At 40.3% G+C, this 25,438-nt stretch overlaps 1 protein-coding gene across 1 annotated transcript in view; it reads left to right on the forward strand.

Moving 5' to 3' along the window:
- USP13 (ubiquitin specific peptidase 13) overlaps window positions 1–25,438 on the forward strand; it is a 114,457-nt gene that overhangs the window by 77,601 nt on the left and 11,418 nt on the right. Inside the window, exons 14-19 of the mRNA XM_055308155.1 lie at window positions 4,267–4,355; window positions 6,878–7,000; window positions 8,380–8,406; window positions 12,067–12,210; window positions 17,096–17,262; window positions 18,729–18,882. Of these exons, the coding sequence (XP_055164130.1) occupies window positions 4,267–4,355; window positions 6,878–7,000; window positions 8,380–8,406; window positions 12,067–12,210; window positions 17,096–17,262; window positions 18,729–18,882 (704 nt within the window). The remainder of the gene's footprint in view (window positions 1–4,266; window positions 4,356–6,877; window positions 7,001–8,379; window positions 8,407–12,066; window positions 12,211–17,095; window positions 17,263–18,728; window positions 18,883–25,438) is intronic.

Below are 25,438 nucleotides of genomic sequence, written 5' to 3' on the forward strand. Positions count from 1 at the left end.
GAAGTATTTTTCATTTACCTATCTGCTTGGCCATCCTTTTCTCCTTTTCAGAAAAGTAGCCTTATGTCTTGCAAGTGCAAGGTGTGACTCTGGGTCTGCAGGAAGGAGCCTTCTCATCACTTGGAAAGGGCTCATCATTAAAATGGAGTTGGGAGGCATTAGCTTTCCAGAAATGGAGACTCTCACTCGAGGATGACTGGTCAGGAGATCTGGATTCTTCTCCTGTCTCCACTCCCCAGTTTATGTTCTACCCAAGGGCAGAGTCACCACGCAATGTCTTTCTTCCATCTGTATTGGAGGAATGATGCTTGCTTACATTGTTTTCTCTTCAAATGCTATTAATATTTAGTTGTGTGGGGGAGGGGTTTCTGCTTTCTCTAATCCTTCATTTATGAAGAGGAGAGCACAGTGTGGGGTTCCAGAGCACAAGCTTTAGGTAGACAGGCAGTGTTTGAATCCCCAGTGTAGGACTTACTGATATGTGACCTTGGCCAAGTGACCCTACTGTTTCCTTATTTGTAAACTGGGATGATTGTAGTACTTTCTTCAGGGGTGGGAATGAAGAGTAAGGAGAGCTAAACTATGCAAAGTGCTTTGTATAGTGACTCGAGCAAAGTGTATGCTGAAATTGTCACAACCATTGTTTTTATCTTTCCTTTCCTTTTTTTTGGCCTTGGGTTGTACAGTTTGATGTGTGGTTGATTATCATATTTTCAACATATTTAAGGGAAAGGATAGAACTATATTTTTTTAGTTGCCAGATTTTCAATACAGTAGGCAATCTTAATTTCATGAAGAGGGACAGCTTACATTTTTTCCTTATTAAGGCTTTTGTAGTGTTTTTGCCTCAATTGTAATTAGTGAACAATTGATATGGTTTAAATAATGATGATAGGCTGTCAATAGACAACACAATAGTGTTGTCAGGCACTCTTTAAGCACTTTGTGTCCTGACTCATTTAGCTACCATAGCAGTTTTTGGAGGTAAATTTGCTGTGTGTCTCCCTGGTTTTTGAATGACTTACATTCTAATTGTCTTTATTAAATACATAACTTTACAAGAAAAAAATTTTTTTAAAGATTTTATATATTCTGGGGAGCCCTGGTGGCTCAGCGGTTTAGTGCCGCCTTCAGCCTGGGGTGTGATCCTGGAGACCTGGGAGAGACTTGTGTCTCTGCCTCTCTCTCCTTCCCTGTCTTTCATGAATAAATAAATAAATAAATCTAAAAAAAAAGATTTTATATATTTATGAGAGACACAGAAAGAGTGGCAGAGACACAGGCAGAGGGAGAAGCAGGCTCTCCACAGGGAGCCCGAAGTGGGACTCGATCCCAGGACTCTGGGATCATGACCTGAGCCAAAGGCAAACGCTCAACCGCTGAGCCACCCAGGCATTCCTCCAAGAAAAAATTTTAATTTCTAGGAATGAAAGAGTAAGTGCTGTATAATTTACGACTTTGTGGGATTTCACTAAACTTGATGTCCCAAACTTGGAATTAATGAATGCAAATTATTAATTCTGACATTATTTTGAACAAATATATATTGAGCAGTTACTACCTGTGTGATTCAATTTGAGACCCAAAGCAGCTACAAACATGAATAAAGCATGTTTACCAGCTAGGGCAAATATAATGTGGGTGTCATCTAATCCGATTTCTGGTACTCTTATGTTGGTAGTTACCCATAACAAAGGGATGTGTTGATTATCCACTCTTCCCCGACCCTACCATAGCCTCCAGTTCCCTGCATTGCCTCTTATCAATGGTATCACCAACTGATTTACTCACATAGATACTGACCACAGACCAACTGTGAGTGAGAGTCTTGGGGCTTCTGAACCACATTTTGGAAATCACTGATTTACTGATGACTTTTGGCTGATCTGTTATATATTTTCCAGCTTTTAAGTTGATGTGTTAAGAGGAAGAGGTCAGAGAGATGACATTTTAAAATTAGTTGAAAATACTAGGAGTTTGTTGGGTTTTGGTGAAATTGGGACTTGGCTATATTTAAGTAGGAATGATGTTTACTACTGATTCTCAGAAGGAAAACCTAATTAGAGATAATATTATAATTTCTGCAGAATGAACTAGGATAATAATAAATAAATTCTTTAGGATGGTTAAGCTCCTATTTTTGAAAGAACTCACATTACTGCCTATACCGTTCTATCATCCTTGTGATGGAGAATTTGAGATAGAGAGAGATTAAGTGACTTGCCTGGGGCAAAAAACATGTCAGCAACAGTCCAAGTCAGCGTCTAGTACCTGGTGATTCTATCTCTTTTATGACAAAATAATCATGCTAATTCCCTCCATATACATGGTATATATTCTAGTGTGCCAAATGGTTTTACATCATTTCATGACCTGGCAGGTAGATATTTTTAATAAATCTGTTTTGTAGATGTGAAAATGGAGCCTCAGGGAGGCTCAGTGATTCGTCCACATTTGGAGTGAAGTAAGGAGCACATCCTAGACCCAAATCCACATCTTTTGACCCCTTTTTGGGATAGTGCTCTGTCCCTGTACTATGGTTTCTCTTCTACACGAGGGGGCAGCAGTGCACTTGTATTTGCTTTGCTTTCTGAATTCTGGCCTGATACATTTCAAGTAGAAGGCAATGACTTAGATTTGAAAAATCAAGGTTGTGGGGACGGGATTCTAGAACCTTTTATTTTAAAAGATACATACAGTATCTGTCTACAGCTTATTTTCTTTCTTACATGTACCTGCTCTATCCACATTGACATTCACATACAAATGGTTGTCATAAACAAGATGATAAATGTGGACAGGATCAGCTGGAACTGGGGCATGAATTTGGTGTACTAGGTACCAAATCCAGGCAATTCCTGAAAGTTTGAAGGGAAACTCAAGATATTGACCGTATGTATTAATTTAAAAATTTAAGGTTCAGATTTAGATAAATTTGAATCTCAAATGATATATATAATAATCCATATAGCCATGGATTTTATTTATTATTATTTTAAAATATTTTATATTAATTATTTTAAATTATTTTAAAAATATTTTATTTAAATTCAGTTTGCCAACATACAACACCCAGTGCTCATGCCATCACGTGCCCTCCTCAAGTGCCCGTCACTCAGTCACCCCATCCCTCCGCCCACCTCCTCTTCCACAATCCTTTGTTTGTTTCCCAGAGTTAGGTGTCTCTCATGGTTTGTCTTCGTCTCTTAATTTTTCCCACTCAGTTCCTGTCCTTTCCCTTATAATCCCTTTCACTATTTCTTATATTCCCCATATGAGTGAAACCATGTGATTATTGCCCTTCTCCGATTGACTCATTTCAGTCAGGATAATACCCTCCAGTTCCATCCACGTTGAAGTAAATGGTAGATCCGTGGATTTTGATATAGTAATATTTTAATGAAGCTTTGGCATTTCCAAAAGTCAACCTCAAAGTTCTAACAGACTCCCCTCATGCCAACTTTGTACTATGAGAGTGATTCTCGGTGGGAGGGGAGCTTAGGGGTATATCAGGATTACTTGGGGAGCTTTCGAAACCACATGTATAAACCACAGAGCACACACATGCTTGCACACTCCTGCAAATATAATATGTATATATATACACATAGACACACACACAGTTGATCCTTGAACAACACAGGTTTGAACTGTGTGAGTCCATTGGGCTTTTTACAGTACAATGCTGTATTTCTGCTAGCTTATTTTATTGTAAGAACACAGTATATATATAATACATATGAGCTAAAAATATGTTAATTGACTATATTATTGGAAGGATTTATGATAAGAGGTGGACTATGAGTAGTTAAGTTCTTGGGGAGTCGAAAGTTACATGTGGATTTTCGACTGCCTGGGGTGGGGGGAGGGTCAGTATCCCTAACCTCTGCTTTGTTCAAGGGTCAACTGTTTTAAATTCTTGCAAGGGTTTTAGAAAAAACAAGTGTCTGTGGTTGAAAAGTACTTTTCAGAAATACAAAATGCTAGAGCAGAGTGAAAGTGTGATTTTGCAGCATTTTCCAAATTCTCATTCTCAAGAGACACTAGGCTCCTCTGTTAAACATTTTCTCCTTGTGGAAAGGCCAGGACGAATGACTGGGAGCAGGTGCGCATGTGTCGGCTTGTGTCTGTTTGTGTGTTCCTTATCTTTAGTGCAGTCTCTGGAATTGCCAGGTATGCCTCAGACAAAGCTTCTGATGCTTCATGAGCTATATTCGAGACTCGTATTGCCTTGTTTCATTGATTTAATCCCCTTGTGTTTCCCAGAACGTCCCGCTTTGCCTCATTCCCTGAATACTTGGTAGTGCAGATAAAGAAGTTCACTTTTGGTCTTGACTGGGTTCCCAAGAAATTTGGTATGTATCTTTTGCATGCTTTTGCTTAAAACATCAAATTGGCCATTGGGGGAAAAAAATGGCATGTGCAAGGGCCAAGGTGGTTGGCTGTCAGTAATAGTTCCGTTTTCTTCTTTTCCCATCATCCCCACCTTTCTCTTTTGAGTCAGAGTACATGATAAGCACTGGCAATAAAAATCACCACATGCTGCCTGCCCCTCTACTAATGCATTCTGGAATGACTAGATTCTAATAATGAAAATGAGATCCCCACGTTATCCAACCAACAGTGCTTTCCAAACTGTAACATGCATACAAATTCCCTGGAATCTTGGCAGAATGAAGGTGCTAATTCAGCAGGTCTGGGATGGGGCCTGGGATTCTTTATTTCTAACAAGCTCTCTGGTGATACTGATGCTGCTGGTGCTGCTGGTCCAAAGCCCACGCTTGGGGGTGCAGGTAATTGCAGATACATGCTCTTTTTATTATCTCTCCTTGGCCTCCGAAGCAGGCAGGTGTGGCTGATGACAGTCACTTAAATCATACAAATTTTATTAATAAAATGAGTACAGTCAGTGGCATTACATTGTCAAAAAAGAGATTTGATTTTGGCTTAATTGGGCTTTTTTTTCTTGCTAATTTTAAAGGCCCTTGACCATTTTTAGAGATTAGAGTTCTCCATCATCAGGATCCAACAAGGTGTCATTAGGCTGTCTTCCATGCCACAGAAGGATGTACAGTTTTACCCTTTGTTCTTGAGCAAGTTCCTCAGACTGTTTGCCAGTATTTTAAAGATTTTATGTGTCTGAGCACTTATAAAACAACAGCCCGGGCCTCACACTAGTTAATTGAGCACTCATCAGCTCATCTGGAGAGGGTAGGTAAAAAGAATGTGAAATCGGCAGGACTGGTTTCCCAGGAAACTCCAGCCCTCGGTGAACCGGGCACTTGTTTGCCCCGTGATGTGATGCAGGGCTGTGACCGATTGTGAGGCAGATGTGTGATTTTCCTGGTGGAATGATTTTTGGGCAAGATGCTCATCACTCAACCTTTCCTCTGTGGACCTGAGAAGTACCTGAGAGAGAAAACTGCTTTCTTTTAAAGGCTTTCAACTGCTTTGGAAACAGCTTTCTTATATTTCTGTCCTTGGAATTTCCATAAAGGATAAAAAAATTCAGATTTCATAGACTTGCTGAATTTAAAGGAGACTCAAAGCTGGCTTTAATGAACCTGAATTTTTCTGTTGAGTAACAGTTGTATTGATTTTGTTGGTTAGACATTATGTTTGTTTTTTGCTATCCTTTGAGATTGAATTTTTTTTTTTTAACTGAGCTTTTTCTTTGAGTTGGTGTTTTAAGATAGGATTTATGTACCTAACATCATAACTGGTTTTGGGGATAGTGTTTTCAAGTTCTATTTGCTAGCCTGAGAGACCTATCTCACACTAACATTTGGACCCATTTTTCATTATTATCATATCTGAATATAACACTAAACCTCAACAGCCTCTAGACTGATAAATTTTGTATTTGAATAAGTCAGTACAATAATAGCTGACCTGAGAAGTTAAAAAAAGTTTTCCCAAGACTAACACACTCGAGATTCAATTTATTTCTTTAAAACTTCATTCTTTATTACCTTGGTTAGAATGATCATAGTGCTCATCATGATCCGAGAAAAGGTGTAATCTAGGGGCTGAAAACTCAGCTGCCTGATACGGACAGGGAGATAATGTAAATGAAAGGAGTACATTGGATATAAGAAATGTGTAGCCTAGCTATCATGATCTATATTGGGTATTTCCACTTTGGATAAAGACATGACTTAGAAAAACATTTCTTTACTAGAAGAATCAGAATTGGAAATACGATGTTCAGGGTCATGGGGGTAATCGGAGCATTGGGGTCTGTGCCCTACAATCTTGGAGGGCATGTATTGTCTAGAGTGGAAGCTGAAGATCAGCTCCAGGGCAGTTGTTACCATATGAGAATATTTGTATTTCAAAACAAGCTGGGAATATGGATTTTAAAAAAATTTATTTATTTATTCATGAGAGACACACAGAGTCAGAGACATAGGCAGAGGGAGAAGCAGGCTCCCAGTGGGGAGCCTGATGCAAGACTTGATCCCAGGACCCTGGGATCACAACCTGAACCAAAGGTAGATGCTCAACCACTGAGCCACCCAGGTGTCTGGAATATGGATTTTTAAATCTTCTGATTTAAAAAATGGAATTTGTTGACAACATTTTAAAAACATCAGACAGAAAATGTCTGGGCTACAATTGGTCTTTGGGCTCCCAACTTGCAACCTTTGGCTTACCTCTGGCTTATTCAGCTTGAAAGGCTCTGTATTTTCCCCCTGCTTCTCCATTAAATCTAACGTCTCAGTGAGACTGCTGGTCTAGGGGCCTACTCCAGGGAACTGAAAATGATCCCTTAACTCTGCTTAGACACTTGCACATAAGAATTAGAGGTGCTGATCTTGGGGGTTATTGTGGATTTTTGGAGAGTCTGGTGAATGTAATCTCTCTCACTTTGTAGATGTTTCTATTGATATGCCAGACCTACTTGATATCAATCATCTCCGAGCCAGGGGGTTACAGCCAGGAGAGGAGGAACTTCCGGACATCAGCCCCCCTATAGTCATTCCTGATGACTCGAAAGGTACCATCTTCTGCCCGATGATGTTCTCTTACCCTTCTGCCTGCCCCACCCCACAATGGAAGAGTCTCTTCTCTTCCACCACCCTGTCGTCCCTTGGCCATCTTCCTGTGTTGTAACCCACCATAGACACACAGTAGTGAGTCCTGGCTGCAGCTGTAAACTCTGTAGACTTGGGACCAGGCACAGACCCATCATGAGTAGTTGAAACAGACTTGCAAAAATCACTGCCAATAGAGGGCAGCAAATCTCCAAAAAGTTTTAGATTATGTTGCCTCTGGCTTCCCCTCCCTGTCCCTCCTTCACCTTCTGCAGATAAATGGGCCTGTAGGGAAGAGGAGTGTGTTTTCATTAGGCTCTTAATCTTGAGGAGCTGTGCCATCTTGGGAGTACCTCTGGACAACCAAAAGGGGAAATTCAATAGTGTGTGTTGGTTTTAAAAATCTTGACCACGTTTCACCTCCCCAGCTTTGTCACTGCTTCATAGCAAGGGAGCAGTTTGCCCTGTGAAGGCTAAATTTTTTGTTCAGAACATTTAACTTTTTAAGGGAAAAGGATGTGCAGAAAATAATTGCTTCACTTTTGTGGATCCAAGGCCAGTGTCAAAAAATCTTGGTTTCATTTTTAGCTCAGTTATTAATGAAATCAGTTTTATTCTGGCTTTGTTTGCTCATTGAGTCACTTACTGTTCACCTTTTTAATCAGTTAATCAGATGAATTGATAGAGAGAACTCTGGGCCCCTCTTCCAAAGTTTTTTTTTTTTTTATCAGTTGAGCATTAAATATTATTGATTACCATGTTCAGGTTCAAAAGAAGGCTAAGGTGAATCCAGGAATAGCAAGATAGGATTCAGTATAGGCATCTATGTTCCATTATTCTCTGATGCTAAGTAAAATGTTAAATTATAGAGTATGGAGAGTAAAGAAGGGACCTACCTATCAGTGGGACACTGAGTTATGCGGTACGGGTGGTCCATTAAAGGTGTCAGAGAGCAGAGATCAGTATGAGCATCAGAGAAGAACAGGATATTTTATTAGCACTGCTCCTGCTTTCTCTGATGTTCTTAACAGAATCTTTGGTTTTAATTATACAGAGTTCTTAGAAATACAGGGAGATAAATTTATTTCATGAAGATGATAACCAGAGCATAATGTTTTATCTGGTCGAAATGCCTGAAACCTGTTTATTTTTACTCCCTGCTGTAATGATTTCATGTTGTATAGGCTGGGCAGTGTGTATGGTGGGATGCGGAGGGGTTGACAACAGTGTGGGATCCCTAAGGGCAAGGGATTAGGGATTGCCCTACATGGACTCTTTTTCTTTCTCTAAAACTCTTTGCCATGTTTTGGTCTTATTTTCTGCCCTCTCCATTAATTTCCAGATCGTCTGATGAACCAACTGATAGACCGTATGTATATTTTGAAGTTTTTCTCAGTGTCCTATAATTGTCACTGGTCTAACATTTACTTGTCTGTGGGATCAGTAAAGGGGTGTTGTTCTCTGCATGTGTATGTGTGCAGCTTTTCTTGGGTGGGATGATTCTCTGTCTGCAAGTTGAGTTAGCAGCAAATGGAAGCCAGTGAAATGATCATTAAGTGGCTCTGGAGCTCAGGAGAGTGATCATCAGCATGAAAGCCAACCAGCCCTAGATTGGAAACTTGGCCCTGCCATTTGTGACTGCAAGCTAGAAAAATTTACTTCTCAGAGCCTTAGTCTCCTCATGTATGAGGGTAGACTAATGATGCCATTTCTTTCCACTCTGGTCATGAGTAGAGCTCTTTATGCAGTGATGGCACAGTGGCCAGGCATTTTTTCCATTCTTATTGCTGGATATGTAGTGAAGACTCATGACTGACAGGACATGGTAGCATTAATTAATACTCTCAAGGTTAGTAATTTCATTGGATTGTGTGTTAATTTTATAGACTTTTAGTTCTTTAATCCTGTAGGAGTTGATACTCTTGGTTTTCTGAAAAGAACACTATTTATAGTGAATATTTAGATATTAATTGGGAGGAAGGGGGAGTATTTAACATTAAATACTCTGAATATTTTTTTCTACAAAACCCTTCCAGAGACAAACTATTGTTAATTTAGAAGTGCATGTGTTTTACATTGCAAATGATTGATCATGTGGCTTTAGACCTCCACATTTCCTTTCCTTGGTTGATCATGATTTGTTCATTGCTAGAAGAAGCCCCCAGGGTCAGGAAAGGTCTTGGAAAAACCATTGCCTTGTGAATAATCTAATTACAATAATAACAATGGTTGTTAATACTTTGGAATGGTTACCAGAAGTCATATTGTATTTATTATGTCATAAATTCTGTCAATAGTATATAACTTTACTATTCATACAAAATCAGATTCTCATTTGGTTATCACAGTAAGAAGGGCAGGGCAGATAACCTTTTACAGAGTATAAAGCTGAGACTCAGGAAACTTCAGAGACCCAAGAGCTGGGAGCAGAACCAGGACTAGGAGTCAACTGTGCTTTTCATGCTGCTTGACATTTTCTGGAATGTGAGAGGTTTACTAGCTGCCCCGATCCTGTAGAGAGCTGGCCTGCAAGGCTTTTGCCCCAGGGGAGGTGATGGGTGGTTGGAACTGACTGTGCCAGAGGAGTCCGTCTCTGACTGGGAGCATTCAACCAGTTTCCAGTGTTCATGGTTTGGACATTGATTTCCTCCTAGATCTAAGCTACTGTCTCATCAGCAACTATCTCTACTCAACAAGAGAAAATAAAATTATCTGAGATTGTTTAACATTTACATCCTATCTTTCTCAGATTTTTTAAAAAAGATTTTATTTATTTATTCATGAGAGACACACGGAGAGAGGTAGAGACATAGGTAGAGGGAGAAGCAGGCTTCCTGTGGGGAGCCTGATGTGGGACTCGATCCCAGAACCCCGGGATCATGACCTGAACCAAAGGTAGATGCTCAACCACTGAGCCATCTAGGTGTCCCAATTTCTCAGATTTTTAAAGAATAATGATTTTCTTTATTAGAAGAGTAAAAAGATATTTACAAACCATGGGTTAGCATTAAGGTTCATTTAGGGTTTCATCAGTCATCTATCACCATTGTTAACACTTGGCATGTATCCTTCTCAATAGAAAGCTCACTTTATTTTTCACAAAAATGGAATTTGCATTTTCAATCACTGCTGTACTAAATCATTGCTTTCTTAAAACTTAATCTCAAAAGGATGTTCTGTGTGTCTTCCTTGTAAGAGAGAACTTTTATGAACATATTTATTTTTTATTTTTTAGAGAGAGCACGCAGACAGGAGGGGAGAGAGGGAGGGGCAAAGGGAGAGAGAAAGAGAGAATCTTAAGCAGGTTGCATGCCCAGTGCGGAGCCCAGTGTGGGACTCAGTCTCACAACCCTGAGATCATGACCTGAGCTGAAATTCAAGAGTCAGTTGCTTAACTAAGTTATCTAGGTACCCTGATAAATACATTTTTAATATAATTTTTATAGAATAGATCTCTAATCCTCAGTTCTCCTGCTACTCCTCAGTTCTACTAACTGCCATCTTTGGCAGAAGTTTTAGTAGTTTAGAGACCTCAGGACATGGAAAACAGAAGGGGTATATTTTGTGCTCCTGTTCCCCTCCAGTTGTTGGGTAATTTGAGAGCATTATGTAGGCACACATGTATGTGTGTGTGTGTGTGTGTCTATGTAAGCACACACGTATGTACATGTATATATATACACATGCCTATAGGTTTTTATGTTTATGTATACACATATATATGTATGTGCTTATATGTATACACATATACGTACACAATATACACTCACACATACACACACATCTCTACCAGTATCTATATATCGTTATGAAAAGATGAAAACAAAAGCCTACATTAGGTTTATAAAGCTACCTTTCTAATATCTTAAGTGTATACCATTACAGAATGTTCTGTCCTATACTTAACATTTGGGTTCTCCATTTCCTAGAGCTGATTACTTCCTTCGATTGCTGATATACTGAAAGGCCTGGTATAACTTCCTGTAAGATTTAAGGACTCGGTTTTTAGGCCTCTATAGATAATGCTTTTCTCTTCAGATTTCAGTGATAGGAGAGGCTGCTGTCGGATAAGTCTTGAGAATGATATGTGAGGCTGAAATGGTTCTGGGAATACACTAATCTCCCCATATGATCTTTTCTTTTTTTTTTTTTTTGAAAGATTTTATTTATTTACTCATGAGAGAGAGAGGCAGAGACACAGGCAAAGGGAGAAGCAGGCTCCATGCAGGGAGCCCGACGTGGGACTTGATCCTGGGTCTCCAGGATCACGCCCTGGGCTGAAGGCGGCGCTATGCTAAACCCCTGAGCCACCCAGGCTGCCCTCTCCATACAATCTTAAGGAATTGTTTTTCTTTTTTTTTTTTTTTTAAAGTTTTTTTTTAAATTTTTATTTATTTACGATAGTCACAGAGAGAGAAAGAGAGAGAGGCAGAGACATAGGCAGAGGGAGAAGCAGGCTCCATGCACCGGGAGCCCCATGTGGGATTCGATCCTGGGTCTCCAGGATCACACCCTGGGCCAAAGGCAGGCGCCAAACCGCTGCGCCACCCAGGGATCCCAAGGAATTGTTTTTCAATGCTTGGATTGTCCAGATAATTACCATGGTTCCTGTTTAGGTCAAAGATATTTAGACTCAAATAGCTTAATATTTGTTTTTTTTTTTTAATTTTTTTAATTTATTTTATGATAGTCACACAGAGAGAGAGAAAGAGGCAGAGACATAGGCAGAAGCAGGCTCCATGCACCGGGAGCCCGACGTGGGATTCGATCCGGGGTCTCCAGAATCACGCCCTGGGCCAAAGGCAGGCGCCAAACCGCTGCGCCACCCAGGGATCCCCTAAATAGCTTAATATTTGAAAGAATTAAAAGAAAACGAAGTTTGACCACCATTTACACACCAGACAAAATAGCACTTTCTTTGGATAGCATGTGAATAGTGGGTAAGGAGAAGCTAAGACAAAGAGAAAGAGAGTTTATGTTTTAAGGGACTTTTTGTTTTGACACCAGAATATTCTGTTGTGCTCTGTAGCCTCAGATATTGATGAGTCATCAGTGATGCAGCTGGCTGAGATGGGTTTCCCTCTAGAAGCATGTCGGAAGGCTGTGTACTTTACTGGAAACATGGGAGCTGAAGTGGCCTTCAACTGGATCATTGTTCACATGGAAGAGCCAGGTGAGTGGTCATTAGAGGGGATAGCTTTGGAGTCTGATGGGATCCTCAGTGATGCTAAGCCTTGGTCCTTCCATGTCCTCTGAATGGGTCTCAGAAAATGACCTTTTAGCTTATAATTTAGCTTCTTAGCTCACTTTTTGCCTGTGGAGCAAAGTCACAATGTTCATCTTTAGTCTTTTTTTTTTTTTAAATAATCACTTTCTTGAGATATAATTTGCTCTTTTAAAGTATATAATTCAGCACCACAAAGATCACTGGAAAGATGTGGGATATATAGGCATATGTCAGAGATATTGCTGGTTTAGTTTCAGACCACCACAGTTAAGTGAGAATCAGGATAAACTGAGTTAAATGAATTTTTTGGTTTCTGGCGCATATAAAAGTGATGTTTACGCTATACTGTAGTTCATTAAGTGTACAATAGCATTATGCCTAAAGATATGGATACCTTAGTTGAAAAACTTTATTTTTGCTGCATCAGTTGGCTCTTCCTTTCACAAATGGTTGCTCTGTAGCATGTGATGCTATTTGATGGCATTTTTCTCACAGCAGAACTTCTTTCAAAATTGGAGTCCATCCTCTCAAACCCTGCTGTTATTTTATCAACTAAATTTATGTAGTATCTTAAATCTTTTATTGTCATTTCCATAAGCTTCATAGCTTCTTCACTAGGAGTAGATTCTGTTTCAAGGAACCACTTTCTTTGCTCATCCATCAGAAGCAACTGCTCATCTGATAAAGTTTTATCGTGAGATGGCAGCAATTCAGTCCCACCTTCATGCTCCACTTTCTAGTTCTCTTGCTATTTCCACCACATCTGCAGTGACTTCCTCCACTGGTGTTTTGAACCCTCCAAGTCATCCATGAGGGTTGGAATCCACTTCTTCCAAACTGCTGTTAATGATGATATCTTGAGCTCTTCCTATACATCACAAATGTTCTTAATGGCATCTAGAATGGCAAATTCTTTCTGGAATTCATAATCGCATCTAGAATGATGTGTTCTTTCTGGAAGGTTTTGAGTTTACTTTGCCAGTTTTTTTTTTTTTTGAGGTCTGTTTGTGTTTAATCAGATAATATGCAAAGTATTTACAACCAATTCTGGATTCCCCCCCCAACCAAGCCTGGGCCGTGAAATCCAGGACCCCCAGGCCCTGCTCAGAGCTGAGGGTCCCCTAGGCCTCTGCATAGTCATCTGAAATCTACAAAACACTGTTTATTTAAAAAAACAAAACAAAATAGTATTAGGACACCTTATACAAAGGGCCCCGGGCAGCTGGAAGGGGGACTTGAGAGCACGCCGGAGTAAGTGAGCCCAGATCTGACTGGGACGGACAGCAGACTTGTGTAATAAACATGTATGAAAGGAAAAGTTGAAATTTCATAGACAGGTACCGCTTGGCCTCTTTTCCCACTGGCAGGGCCTGGCTGGCTTGAGCACCCCTGGCAGCAGGAAAGTTATTGCTATGATGGGGGGCTGTGGGTGAAATGTACAACCTGTCTTGGGGACAGCAGGGAAGCATTTTTACGTGTTAAATATGGACACACATGGAAGAACACACATGTGCATACACACACAGACCCATTGGAGGAATCACTATATGTGGCACTATTGCCTTACAGATGCATTTCTTAAATAGTAAGACTTGAAAGTTGAAATGGCTCCTTGACCCATGGGCTGCACAATGGATGTTGTGGTAGCAGGCATGAAAATAACATCTATCTCGTTCATCTCCGTCAGAGCTCTTGGGTCACCAGGTGCACTGTCAATGAGCAGTAATATTTTGAAAGAAATTTTTTTTGTGAGTGGTAGGTCTCAACAGTGGCTTCAGACATTCAGTAAAGTGTGTTATAAACAGATGTGCTGTCATCTAGGCTTGTTGTTCCATTTATAGAGCAGAAGCAGAATAGATTTAGCATAATTCGTAAGGGTCCTAGGATTTTTGGAATGGTCAGTAAGCATTGGCTTCAACTTAAAGTCACCAGATGCATTGGCCCCTAATAAGAGAGTCAGTCAGCCTGTCTTTTTATGCTTTGAGGCCAGGCACTGACTTCTCCTCTCTAGCTGTGAAAGCGCTAGACGACATCTTCCAATAGAAGGCTATTTTGTCTACACTGACCGTCTGTTGTTTAGCATAGCCATTGTCTTTAATTATATTAGCTAGGTATTATGGATAACTTGCTGCTCCACCTTGTACATTTATGTTATGGAGATGGCTTCTTTCCTTCAACCTCATGAAACAACCTCTGCTAGCTTCACACTTTTCTGCTGTAGCCTCCGTACCTGTCCCAGCCCTCATAGATTGAAGAGAGTGAGGGCTTTGCTCTAGACTAGTTTTGGTTCAAGGGAATGTTGTGGCTCATTTGGTCTTCTGTCTTTCTCCAAATCAGCAGTAAAGCTGCTATGCTTTCTTATCATTGGTGTGTTCATTGGAGGAACACTTTTAATTTCCTTCAAGAATTTTTCCTTTGCCTTTACAACTTGGCTGTTTGGTGTAAGTGGCCTAGCTTTTGGCTTATCTCAGTTTTTAATATGCCTTCCTCTCTAAGAGTAATCATTTCTAACATTTGAATTAAAGTGAGAGATGTGGGGCTCTTCCTTTCACTTGAACTCTTTGAGGCCATTTTAGAGTTATTAAGCGGCCTAATTTCAATATTATGTCTCAGGGACTAGTGTGACCCAAGGAGAGGGAGAGAGTAGGGAAATGGCTGGTTCGTGGAGTAGTGAGAACCCACACGGCATGTGTGTGTTAGGTTTGCTATCTTATATGGGTGAGTTTGTGGTGCCTCAAAACAATTACAATAGTAACATCAAAGATCACTGATCACAGATCACATAATAATAATGAAAAAATTTGAAATATTGTGAGACTCACCAAAATGTGACACACAGGCAGTTAGCAAATGTTCTTGGAAAAATGGCACCAATAGACTTGCATGACACAGAGTTGCCACTAACCTTCTATTTGTAAAAAGTGTGGTGTCTGCAAAGTGCAATCAGACAAAGTACAATAAATTGAGGGACACCTATACTTCTAGCTAAGAAATAAGGACTTGAAATACAAAAAAATGTGGGTGGTTTAGTTAGCTTTTGCGTCCATATTCTTTATTTGGGTATAATTCACATACCATATAATTCATCCATGTGAAGTGTATACTTTAGTGCTTTTTAGTAAATTCACAGAATTGCACAACTGTCACCACTAAAAGAATATTTTGCTGTATGGACACATAAGCTATTTATCTTTTCATCTGTTGGTGGACATTTGGGTTGTTTCTGTTTCTTGGCAATTGTAAATAATGCGGTTCTAAACATTTTGAGTACAAATTTTTGTGTGAACGTGTTTTAATTTCTCTTGAGTGGGGAGGAGTTGCTATGTCATATGGTAACTCCATATTTACCTTTTCGAGGAACTGCCAAATTGTTTTCCACAGTGACAATGTCATTTTACATTCTGCCACAGTGTGTGAGGGTTCCAGTTTCTCCACATCCTCACCAAGCCTTGTTATTACTGTTTTTAATTATAGCCATTGCAGTGGATGTGAAAGTGGTAGCTCATTGTGGTTTTTTTTTTAAAGATTTTATTTATTTATTCATGAGAGAGATAGAACGACAGAGAGACAGAGAGAGAGAGAGAGAGAGAGAGAGAGAGAAACAGAGACACAGGCAGAGGGAGAAGCAGCAGGCTCCATGCAGGGAGCCTGACGTGGGACTCGATCTTGGGTCTCCAGGATCACACTCTGGGCTGAAGGTGGCACTAAACTGCTGAGCTACCCAGGCTTCCCTCATTGTGGTTTTCATTTGCATTTTCCTGATAACTAATGATGTAAAGCATCTTTCCATGTGTTTGTGGGTAATTTATATATCTCTAGAGAAATATCTATTCAAATCTTTTGCCTATTTTTTTAAATTAAAGATTTTACTTATTTATTTGAGAGAGAGCGATGTGAATTGGGTCAAAAGGCAGAAGGGGAAGGAGGGGGAAAGGGAGAGAATCCCAAGCAGACTTCATGCTGAACATGGAGCCCGACACAGGACTCAGTCTCGCAACCCTGATTATGACCCGAATGGAAACCAAGAGTTGGACATTTAACCAACTGAGCCACCCAGGCGCCCCTCTTAAAAACCCATTTTGTTGGGCAGCCTGGGTGGCTCAGCGGTTTGGCGCCACATTCAGCCCAGGGCCTGATCCTGGAGACCCGGGATCGAGTTCCCCATCAGGCTCCCTTATGGAGCCTGCTTCTCCCTCTGCCTGTGTCTCTGCCCCTCCCCCCCTTTCTTTCTCTCATGAATAAATAAATAAAATCTTAAGGTAATTTGTCTTTTTATTGTTGTGTGGTTCTTTTTATATTCTGATACAAGTACCTTACCAGATACATGATGTGCAAATATGTTCTCTCATTCTGTGAGTGTTTTTACTCTTGATGTGCATTTTCTGAAGCACAAAAGTTTTTAATTATGATGAAGTCTAATTTATCTGTTTTTTTCTCTTGTCACTTGTACTCTGGGTGTCATATCCAAGAAAAATTGCCTAACAAAGATCTCTCACATTGAGGTCAGGGAGCTGTTTTGTGTTAATTTTTGAATATGGTCTAAGGTGTGGGTCCAGCTTATTTCTTTTGCATGTGAACATGCAGTTGTTCAAGCACCATCTGTTGAGAAGACTGCTCTATTCTTTGCCCTTGTCAAAACTCAATTGACCATAAATCTATGGGTTTATTTTTGGACTCTCAGAATCCTATTCAGTTGATCTATAAGTTTATCCTATGCCAGTACCAACTGTCTTGATTATTATAACTTTGTAGGTATTTTTGCTTCTTAGCTCCACAGTGTTATTTCAAGACTAAAAAAGAGAAAAAGGCCTGAGTGTAATTATTTTCCCAGATTTTGCCGAACCACTGACCATGCCTGGTTATGGAGGAGCAGCTTCTGCTGGAGCCTCTGTTTTTGGTGCTACTGGATTGGATAATCAACCTCCGGAGGAAATTGTAGCTATTATTACCTCCATGGGATTCCATCGAAATCAGGCTATTCAGGCACTACGAGCCACGGTAAGCATGAAAGACTGTGTGAAAATACCTTCCTTTTACTGGAGGTGGTGTGTATTTCTGTCAGTAGCAGTGGAGACTTTCCAGTGTCCTTTGATCATTTCCAATCATGTTTGTCTCGCTCTGTATCCCACCATGGCCCCACAGAGATTTATTTGCATATATTATATGGGGAGCTAAAATAAATGATTGGGGGAAGTTATACAGTATAAAAATGGGAGTAAAAAAAAAATAGGGAGATAATGCAGCTAGGGCAAGATGACCAAATCGAAAGAAACTCCCTATCATCTGAGTGTTTACTATCAGCAGGGATCTGAGATTTGACTTGAAGCTTCCTGGTGCCTTGGAGCAGAGAGGGATGTATGAGATTCCATGTTCAATAAGACAGTTCTTTAGGAGAAATTTTGCTTTTCTGATACTAAGACCTTGGAGAAATCTCTCTCAAAAGTCCTCATAGAGAAGACTGAATTTTCCATTTCTGTTTCTGTCTGTGGAGAGAGGATTCTTCTGGTATTCATGAACTTCCTGACATTATCAGGAGAGAAGGGACCATAAAACTAGAGCATTGATAGAAGTCTTCCTCTTGCAGTGCAGATATCTGTTTAATATTGAAAGAAATTTCTTTTTTTTTTTTAAACCCACCCTTCCTTGCCACACCGTATGTATTTTTAAGTAGGTGTCTGCTACTAATTCCTGCTTACCTATCTTGGCCTACCAGTTGTCTGCTAGGGTCCATTGTTGAAGTCATAGCAGCTCTCAGCTGACTCATGGAGTGTGGCTAGAACAATCTGTTTCCCTTTAAAATGCTTGAAATATCTCAGCCAGAGTTAGTTTCATTCAGGGTACTTGCTTTGCCCTACTTATTTTTCTCAACTGCCTGGTTTATTGGAGATTCTGATGATATCTAAATAAATTCTTTAAACCTAATTTCTTGAGTTTAAAATAATGTCCCTAACTAACCAGTATTGTCATCATTAACCAAGGCATTAATATGGTCTCTATGGCAATCCAACAGTTCTGCTAATGTTTAGGGAGAGGAGGCACTAACATGGCACTCACATTGGCCCCCTTATGCCCAGCATAGTTCTCTGTGGGAAACACAGTTGATAGGGAATATAGTGTGTGCAGTTAGTGTGGCTGAGAAAGGTACTTAAACAAATGCCAGACTCTGTACCCCATCATTAGCATCAACCTCCAGAAATGCTGAGCTAAGGCTGATACGGACTTTGGAATGCTGGTCTGCTGCTCAGAACTGTTTTCCAGTGAATCCAATTACAGACCTCAGTTGGGAGACTTGGAGAATGCCAGCTGAATGTACATTTCATATGCAGGGTCAGAGCTTCTCAGAGGCACTTAGGACTAATGAATTCAGGCCTCCTGTCTTCTCTACTTGACATCTTGGTTTAAATGGTCAGGATATAATGAGGCCCTGGGACTGCATACATTATAAAAATGTTTTATTTTATTAGAATAATAACCTGGAAAGAGCACTGGATTGGATCTTTAGTCACCCTGAGTTTGAGGAGGACAGTGACTTTGTGATCGAGATGGAGAATAACGCCAATGCAAACATTATTTCTGAGGCCAAGCCTGAAGGACCTAGAGTCAAGGATGGATCTGGAAGTAAGTTCTTGCCTTAGGGATTGTCTGAGCAGTCGTCACCATACATTTGGCTTGTGCCCTTCCCTCCCACCAGTCATATTGAAACCTTTGCCATCATCCAGAAGTTAGCACAGATCCCATCTTCTCATAAATGGTACATTTGCCACTCTGCATGGCCATGGTGATCTGATTAAGTCTTGGATAAATTCAGTCATGTTGCCTAGAAGTGTGTGTGCTTATGTTTAGTGCTTGCTGTCACTTTGTCATTCCTTTGAGATAAATTTTTTTTCATGGCCCATGAAGTTTTTGTCCAAAAGAGAATCTTTACTTTTATGGTGTTTTTTTTTTTTTAAACAATTGAAACGTAGTCTTACATCCTTGACCCTGTCATTACCCATATCAACCACTGATAATTTTCTGAAGGGCCAATCAAGATGGCAGGAAGAAGCACCATCGGCCAGTATTCTACCTTTTGTTTTGTTTTGTTTTAGTTTATTTATTTATCTTTTTTAGAAATCTCTACACCCAATGTAACACTTGAACTTACGACCCCAAGATCAAGAGTCACACGGTACTCAATCTTTTAATAGCAAACATGTATGTGTCACTGTGTACCAGGCACTGGTTCTAAGAACTTTGCATATGAACTCTCATTTCATCTTTAACACATCTATTCTACATGTGAGAAAACAGAGGCACAGAAAGATTAGGCACTTTGCCCAAGGTCACACAGCTCTTAAGAGTTGCAGCCAAAATTCAAATCCAGAATCCCATGTTCTTCACCATTGCAATGCCTTGATTCTTGGCCTGTCATTGCCTTCTGTAAGTGTTTACGTTTGTTAGCCTGGCATTCGTCACCTCCTCCAGGCAGATGCCAGCATGCCTTGTCTCAGTGTTATTTTTCTGTACCCCCCACTTTTAGCTCAAATGCCTGGGACTGTAGCCACCACCAGCCTTGTCAGGGCACTAACCCCCTTCTTTCTACTTCTGGGGTCTTTCTCAGGTTAATCCTTAATTGTGAAATACCCTTCTCTCTCATCACTGTACACTAAAATCCTTACCAGTATTCAGAACATGACCACAGATTCCATTCCACAGGACCTTCATAGATAGTGCTTCCTTATCTCGTGCTAGTAATAATTATACCAACATTAACAATACTTCCATTTATGCCACATTTAATCCTCACAATAATCCTATCATTAGGATTTTTGATATCATTATTATCTCTATTTTATAGATGAAGAAACTGAAGTAGAAGAGAAAGTTAAGTTTGTCAAGGTCACAGACCTGTCTAGTGATGGATAGAATCAGAATTCTAACCCAGGTAGTCTGCTTCCAGAGGCTGTGCCTGAAGCCCCTATAACAAAGTGTTTTTTCTTCTGTTACTAGAAGTGTCAAATTCAGAGGCACCTGGGTAGTTCAGTCAGTTGTCAGTTAAGCATCCAACTCTTAATTTTGGCTTAGGTTATGATCTCAGGGTCCTGAGATCAATCCTCATGTTGGACTCCATACTCAGTCTTGTTACTACTTTTTGGTAATTGGTGGCTTGCCTAAAATATTAAAAGCTGTTGTGGATGTTATTCAGTAATTCATGAGCAGGATTTATTATGTGCTACATTGTCTATCTGTTCACTGCTTCCTTGATTGTCTGTAATGGGCTTTTCTTTGGGGATGGTGAGTCTTCCTCGCAGAAGAAACAATCCACACGATGGAGCCATTGTAAAGCTGCCAAGATATTTGGCTGTAGAAAGAGGGAGAGTCCGATCATTAGGTTTCTGTTGGACCTTGGAGGGATCAGCCACTCTCTTGAAAATGGTCATTAATGATATGGAACAGCCACATCATCCCCTTGGGCTTACTGAACTCAGAGTAATCTTCCAGTACTCCTGGCCCTGCTGGTTTTTGAGTTGCATCTTTGAATGGGATGTCATGATGATGCTTTCAAGCACCTTTTATTTTTTTATTTTCAATTAAAAATTTAAAAAAAAATTTTTTAAAGATTTTATTTATTCATGAGAGACACACAGAGAGAGGCAGAGACATAGGCAGAGGGAGAAGCTGGCTTCCTACAGGGAGCCCGATATGGGACTCGATCCTGGGACCCCAGAATCATGCCCTGAGCCGAAGGGAGGCGCTCAACTGCTGAGCCACCCAGGCGTCCCTCAAGCACCTTTTAATTTAAAGGCACAACGGGCCAAACTCTGTGATCCTACTCTTCACTGCCCCCAAATTTAGAGTGAAGGTGAAGAAGGAGACAATAAGGGACTATGAGCCATCAGGTATAGGATATAGTGAATCTAAAAGCCGTGGTAGGGGGATCCTGGGTGGCTCAGCGGCTTGGCACCTGCCTTCGGCCCAGGGTGTGATCCTGGAGTCCCGGGATCGAGTCCCATGTTGGGTTCCTTGCATGGAGCCTGCTTCTCCCTTTGCCTGTGTCTCTGCCTCTCTCTCTCTCTCTCTCATGAATAAATGAATAAAATCTTAAACAAAAAATAAAATAAAAAATAAAAGCAGTGATAGGTGAAAATTTTAATTATGAAAAACCCCAAAATGCACCCTAACTCACCAAATGCATTGTATCTGATTTTTAAGAGGAATGGATGTTTTTATAGTAGTCTTTCCAGCACTGTGACTTGCCCATAGGAGGTGATCAGAAAATGAATGATTGAATGAAGAATGGATGAGGATCAGGACATAGTGGTCATGTGGATGATTTTTTGCTGCCTCCATGAAGTGCCAGATGGAGGAATTGGGAGTGCACTCTTTGATGTTACATTGCATAAGTCACAGGAAAGGAAAAATGTGATTTCTTGTACTTTGTTGGATTAGCACCTAAACTCATATGTCAGTCACCTTTTTTTATATTGTTTATATTGTTTGTTTTTCTTATAATTAAAAGGGTATTAAATAATTTCAGCCACTTAAGAAAATGCAGATATATGAAAAGAAGAAAATAAAAATTACTTCCAACCCTACTACCAGTCATAACCACTGTTAATGTTTTCTGTATATTCTTTAGGCCTTTCTATACAAATATAAAATGACTATAAATATGAATATTTATAAAATGAAACATTCTTTTTTAAAATGAAACATTCTAAAAAAATGAAGCATTCTATTCTATACATGCTATTTTTCAAAAGATTTCATTTATTTATTTATTTATTTATTTATTTGAGATTTTACTTATTTATCCATGAGATACACAGAGAGAGAGGCAGAGACACAGGCAGAGGGAGAAGCAGGCTCCCTGCAGGGACCCTGATATGGGACTCGATCCCAGGATCCTGGGATCACACCCTGAGTCAAAGGCAGTCCCTCTACCACTTAGGCACCCAGATACCCCAGATTTTATTTATTTATTTTAGAGAGAGAGAGAAAGAGAGGAAAGAGAGAGAGAGAGAGAGAGAGAGAGCATGAGCAGAAGGGGCAGAGGGAGAGGGAAAAAGAATCTTAAGCAGACTCCATTTTAAATGTGGAGCCAGAGACTGGGCTTGATCTCACAACCCTGAGATCATGTCCTGAGCTGAAACGAAGAGTCAGCCATTTAACTACCTGCCCACTCAGGCGCCCCTGTACATGGTATTTTATAATGCTATTTTATGACCTGCTTCCCCCTAACTGTGGATGTACATATGTGTATGCCTAGATCACTGAATGTATATTAATAATACCTCATTGTATAGTGCTACCATAATTTATATACCTGATTTAGACCAAGTGATTGTTATTTAAATAAAAGATGATTACAGAAAGATTTTCAGATATGGGGCTATTTTTACCTTCAGAAGATGACAGCAATTATTATTTTTAAAGATTTTATTTATTTATGTGAGGGAGAGCATGAATCGGGGGAAGAACAGAGGGAGAGGGAGAAGCAGGCTCTCTGCTGAGTGGGGTAGGGGGAGAAGGCTCGATCCCAGGACCCTGAGATCATGACCTGAGCTGAAGTCAGACTTAACCTACTGAGCCACCCAGGTGCCCTGACAGCAAGTAATTATTTTTAAATAATAAATTTCTTAAAGGATGAATTCTGTTTATAGAAGTATAGCAAATGCCTCCTTCAATCCCTATCCAGGTAATAAATGTTTGTTAAACATTGAAGTTTCTTTTCTCAATTAAAAATGACACTGAATTAATAAAAATAAAAAAATAAAAAAATAAAAATGACACTTCATGGGGGCAGCCCGGGTGGCTCAGCGGTTTAGCACTGCCTTCAGCCCAGGGGGTGATCCTGGGGACCCAGGATCGAGTCCTAAGTCAGACTCCTTTCACGGAGCCTGCTTCTCCCTTTGCGTGTGTCTCTGCCTCTCTTTCTGTGTCTCTCATAAACAAATAAAATCTTATAAAAAAATACACTGAAATGAATATTCTTGGGCTCTCATTTGCTTATTTCCTTAGTGCAAATTTCTAGAAGTGAAGTTTTTAAGTTAAAATTGCCTATTTTTGAATTTTTTTCTTAAATATTTTATTTATTTATTTGAGAGAGAGAGAGAGAGCACAAAGTGGGAGGAGAAGGAGAAACAATCCCTGTTGAGCAGGGAACCCGACATGGGTCTGGATCCCAGAAACCTGGGATCATGACCTGAGCCAAAGGCAGATGCTTAACCAACTGAGCCACCCAGAGGCTCCTGTTTTTGAGGTTTTAATGCAGAGTATCACATTGCCCCCAGAAAGACAGCTTTGGTGGCTCTCCTGCTCCCGTTTCCTTCCACCAGTGGTGTCAGGCTTAAGCATTCTTCTTATTTTTCATAAATTTATTGGCTGGTTGGTTTTTTTCTTGTGTTAATCACTTCCTCATCTCCTTTGATCCATTTTCTCATTTTTTTTGAGGTTTTCATCTGTTTTTTATTGAGTTGTGTGAGAGTTTCATATATTGCATATTAGCTTGGGAATACTGGTAAGTCTACAGTATGAGTTTTTCTGGCCAGAAACATGCTATCTTTTTTTTGCTTCATCTCTCCCTTCTCCCACCCCTGCAAAGCCATATGGTTTTCCTCATAAACTTCCTGTGTATTTTTGGTTTAGTTTCTTCTCAGGATTACATTTTCTGTGTTACTAATGAATACAATTTTTTCTCATTATATTTTCTAAATCATTACTGCTGAATTTTAGAAAGTTTCTGATCTTGTAATTGGCCATTCTGTAGGGGTTTGATTAGAATTACATTGGATTCATAAGTTCACTCCAGGAGATGTGTATTCTGTGTAGGTAGATTGTTTACATTCCCAAAACATTGCTTTTTGACCTCTTTTTGGGTTGTGAGTTGGATGGAGACATTTGACTTGAGGGTATGAAGACAATTTAAGTTTAGGCAATAGTTTTTTAGAAGTGAAATGGGAGAGCCAGAACAGACATAGACAAGCTAAGTAAAGCCAGCAATTCCAGGGTTCTGGGATTTTCAGGGCTCTGCTGTAAGTGGTAGGAGAGCCGAGCCAAACCTCTCTTGAGTCAAGAGGGAAGTATGGTATCATAAAAGCTGGACAGCACCAGGGAGACCTGACTCTAGGCATGCCCTTGATTCTGGGACGGAAACCCTTTTATCTTGTTACTCCCCTTGGCTCTGCTTCCATGGATTGGTTCCAGCCTTAGATAGGCTCTCCCTAATGGCCTCAGGGTGGCTGCCAGTGCCTCCTACGACATATCTCTCCAAGTTAAAATCCAGCAGGGTATTGTCCTGGAATTCTTAGTGAAGGTCCTGGGAATCAGAGACTTAGGCTGCCCAGCCCTCTCCTGGTCCCTAGCCTGACTCATGGAGCATGACGGTGGAGCTTGTAAGCTGAGAAGGGAAGCATGGTCCCTTCAAATACTAGTTCAAATGTAGTCCTGGACCAGGAGAATCAGCATCACCTATGAACTGGTTAGAAATGCTGGGTCCCACTCTAGGCCTCTGGGAGTGGGCCCAGTGATCTGGAGGTTAGCAGGTCAGCAGGCCCTCCAAGAGGTTCTTTTAAAGTTTTAAAGACTTTGCTTATTTATTTGAGAGAGAGAGAGTGTGCAAGAATGAGCATACATATGAGTAGGGAGAATTGCAGAGGGAGAAGCAGACTTCCCACTGTGCAGGGAGCCCGAGTGGGGCTTGACCCCAGGACCCTGAGATCATGACCTGAGTTGAAGGCAGACACTTAACCCACTGAGCCGCCCAGGCATCCAGCCACCGAACCCTTCCAAGTGGTTCTAATTCAGCGTAAAGAACCACCACCCTAAGAGCCAGATTAGGTTACTCCGGCCTTTAGAAGGAAAATGGTGGCTGCTGGGACATCACTACACCATGTTAATGCTGAAAAAAATGACAAGGTGGGAGTTTGAATTGGAAAAAATGTGACTATATAAGGACAAAGATTGAAGAAGCATTTGTATCAAATTCTTCTTTTAGGGAATATGTTGACTAAATATCAGTACTGCTTTTTTTTTTTTTTTGAATGAGGAAATAATGTCATTGAATGAAACTCTTTTATTTTAATGTCATCTAATTTGCTAGGAAGAGCTAGTGCTAATAACCCTCGGTGAAATAGTGGCTGTCCTTTATTGAAGGCCTGCTATGCACTAGGCACTTCCTGGACAGCTTTCCTTC

The sequence above is a fragment of the Nyctereutes procyonoides genome, unplaced genomic scaffold (assembly GCF_905146905.1).
Source record: "Nyctereutes procyonoides isolate TBG_1078 unplaced genomic scaffold, NYPRO_anot_genome, whole genome shotgun sequence".
NCBI classification, from domain to species: domain Eukaryota; kingdom Metazoa; phylum Chordata; class Mammalia; order Carnivora; family Canidae; genus Nyctereutes; species Nyctereutes procyonoides.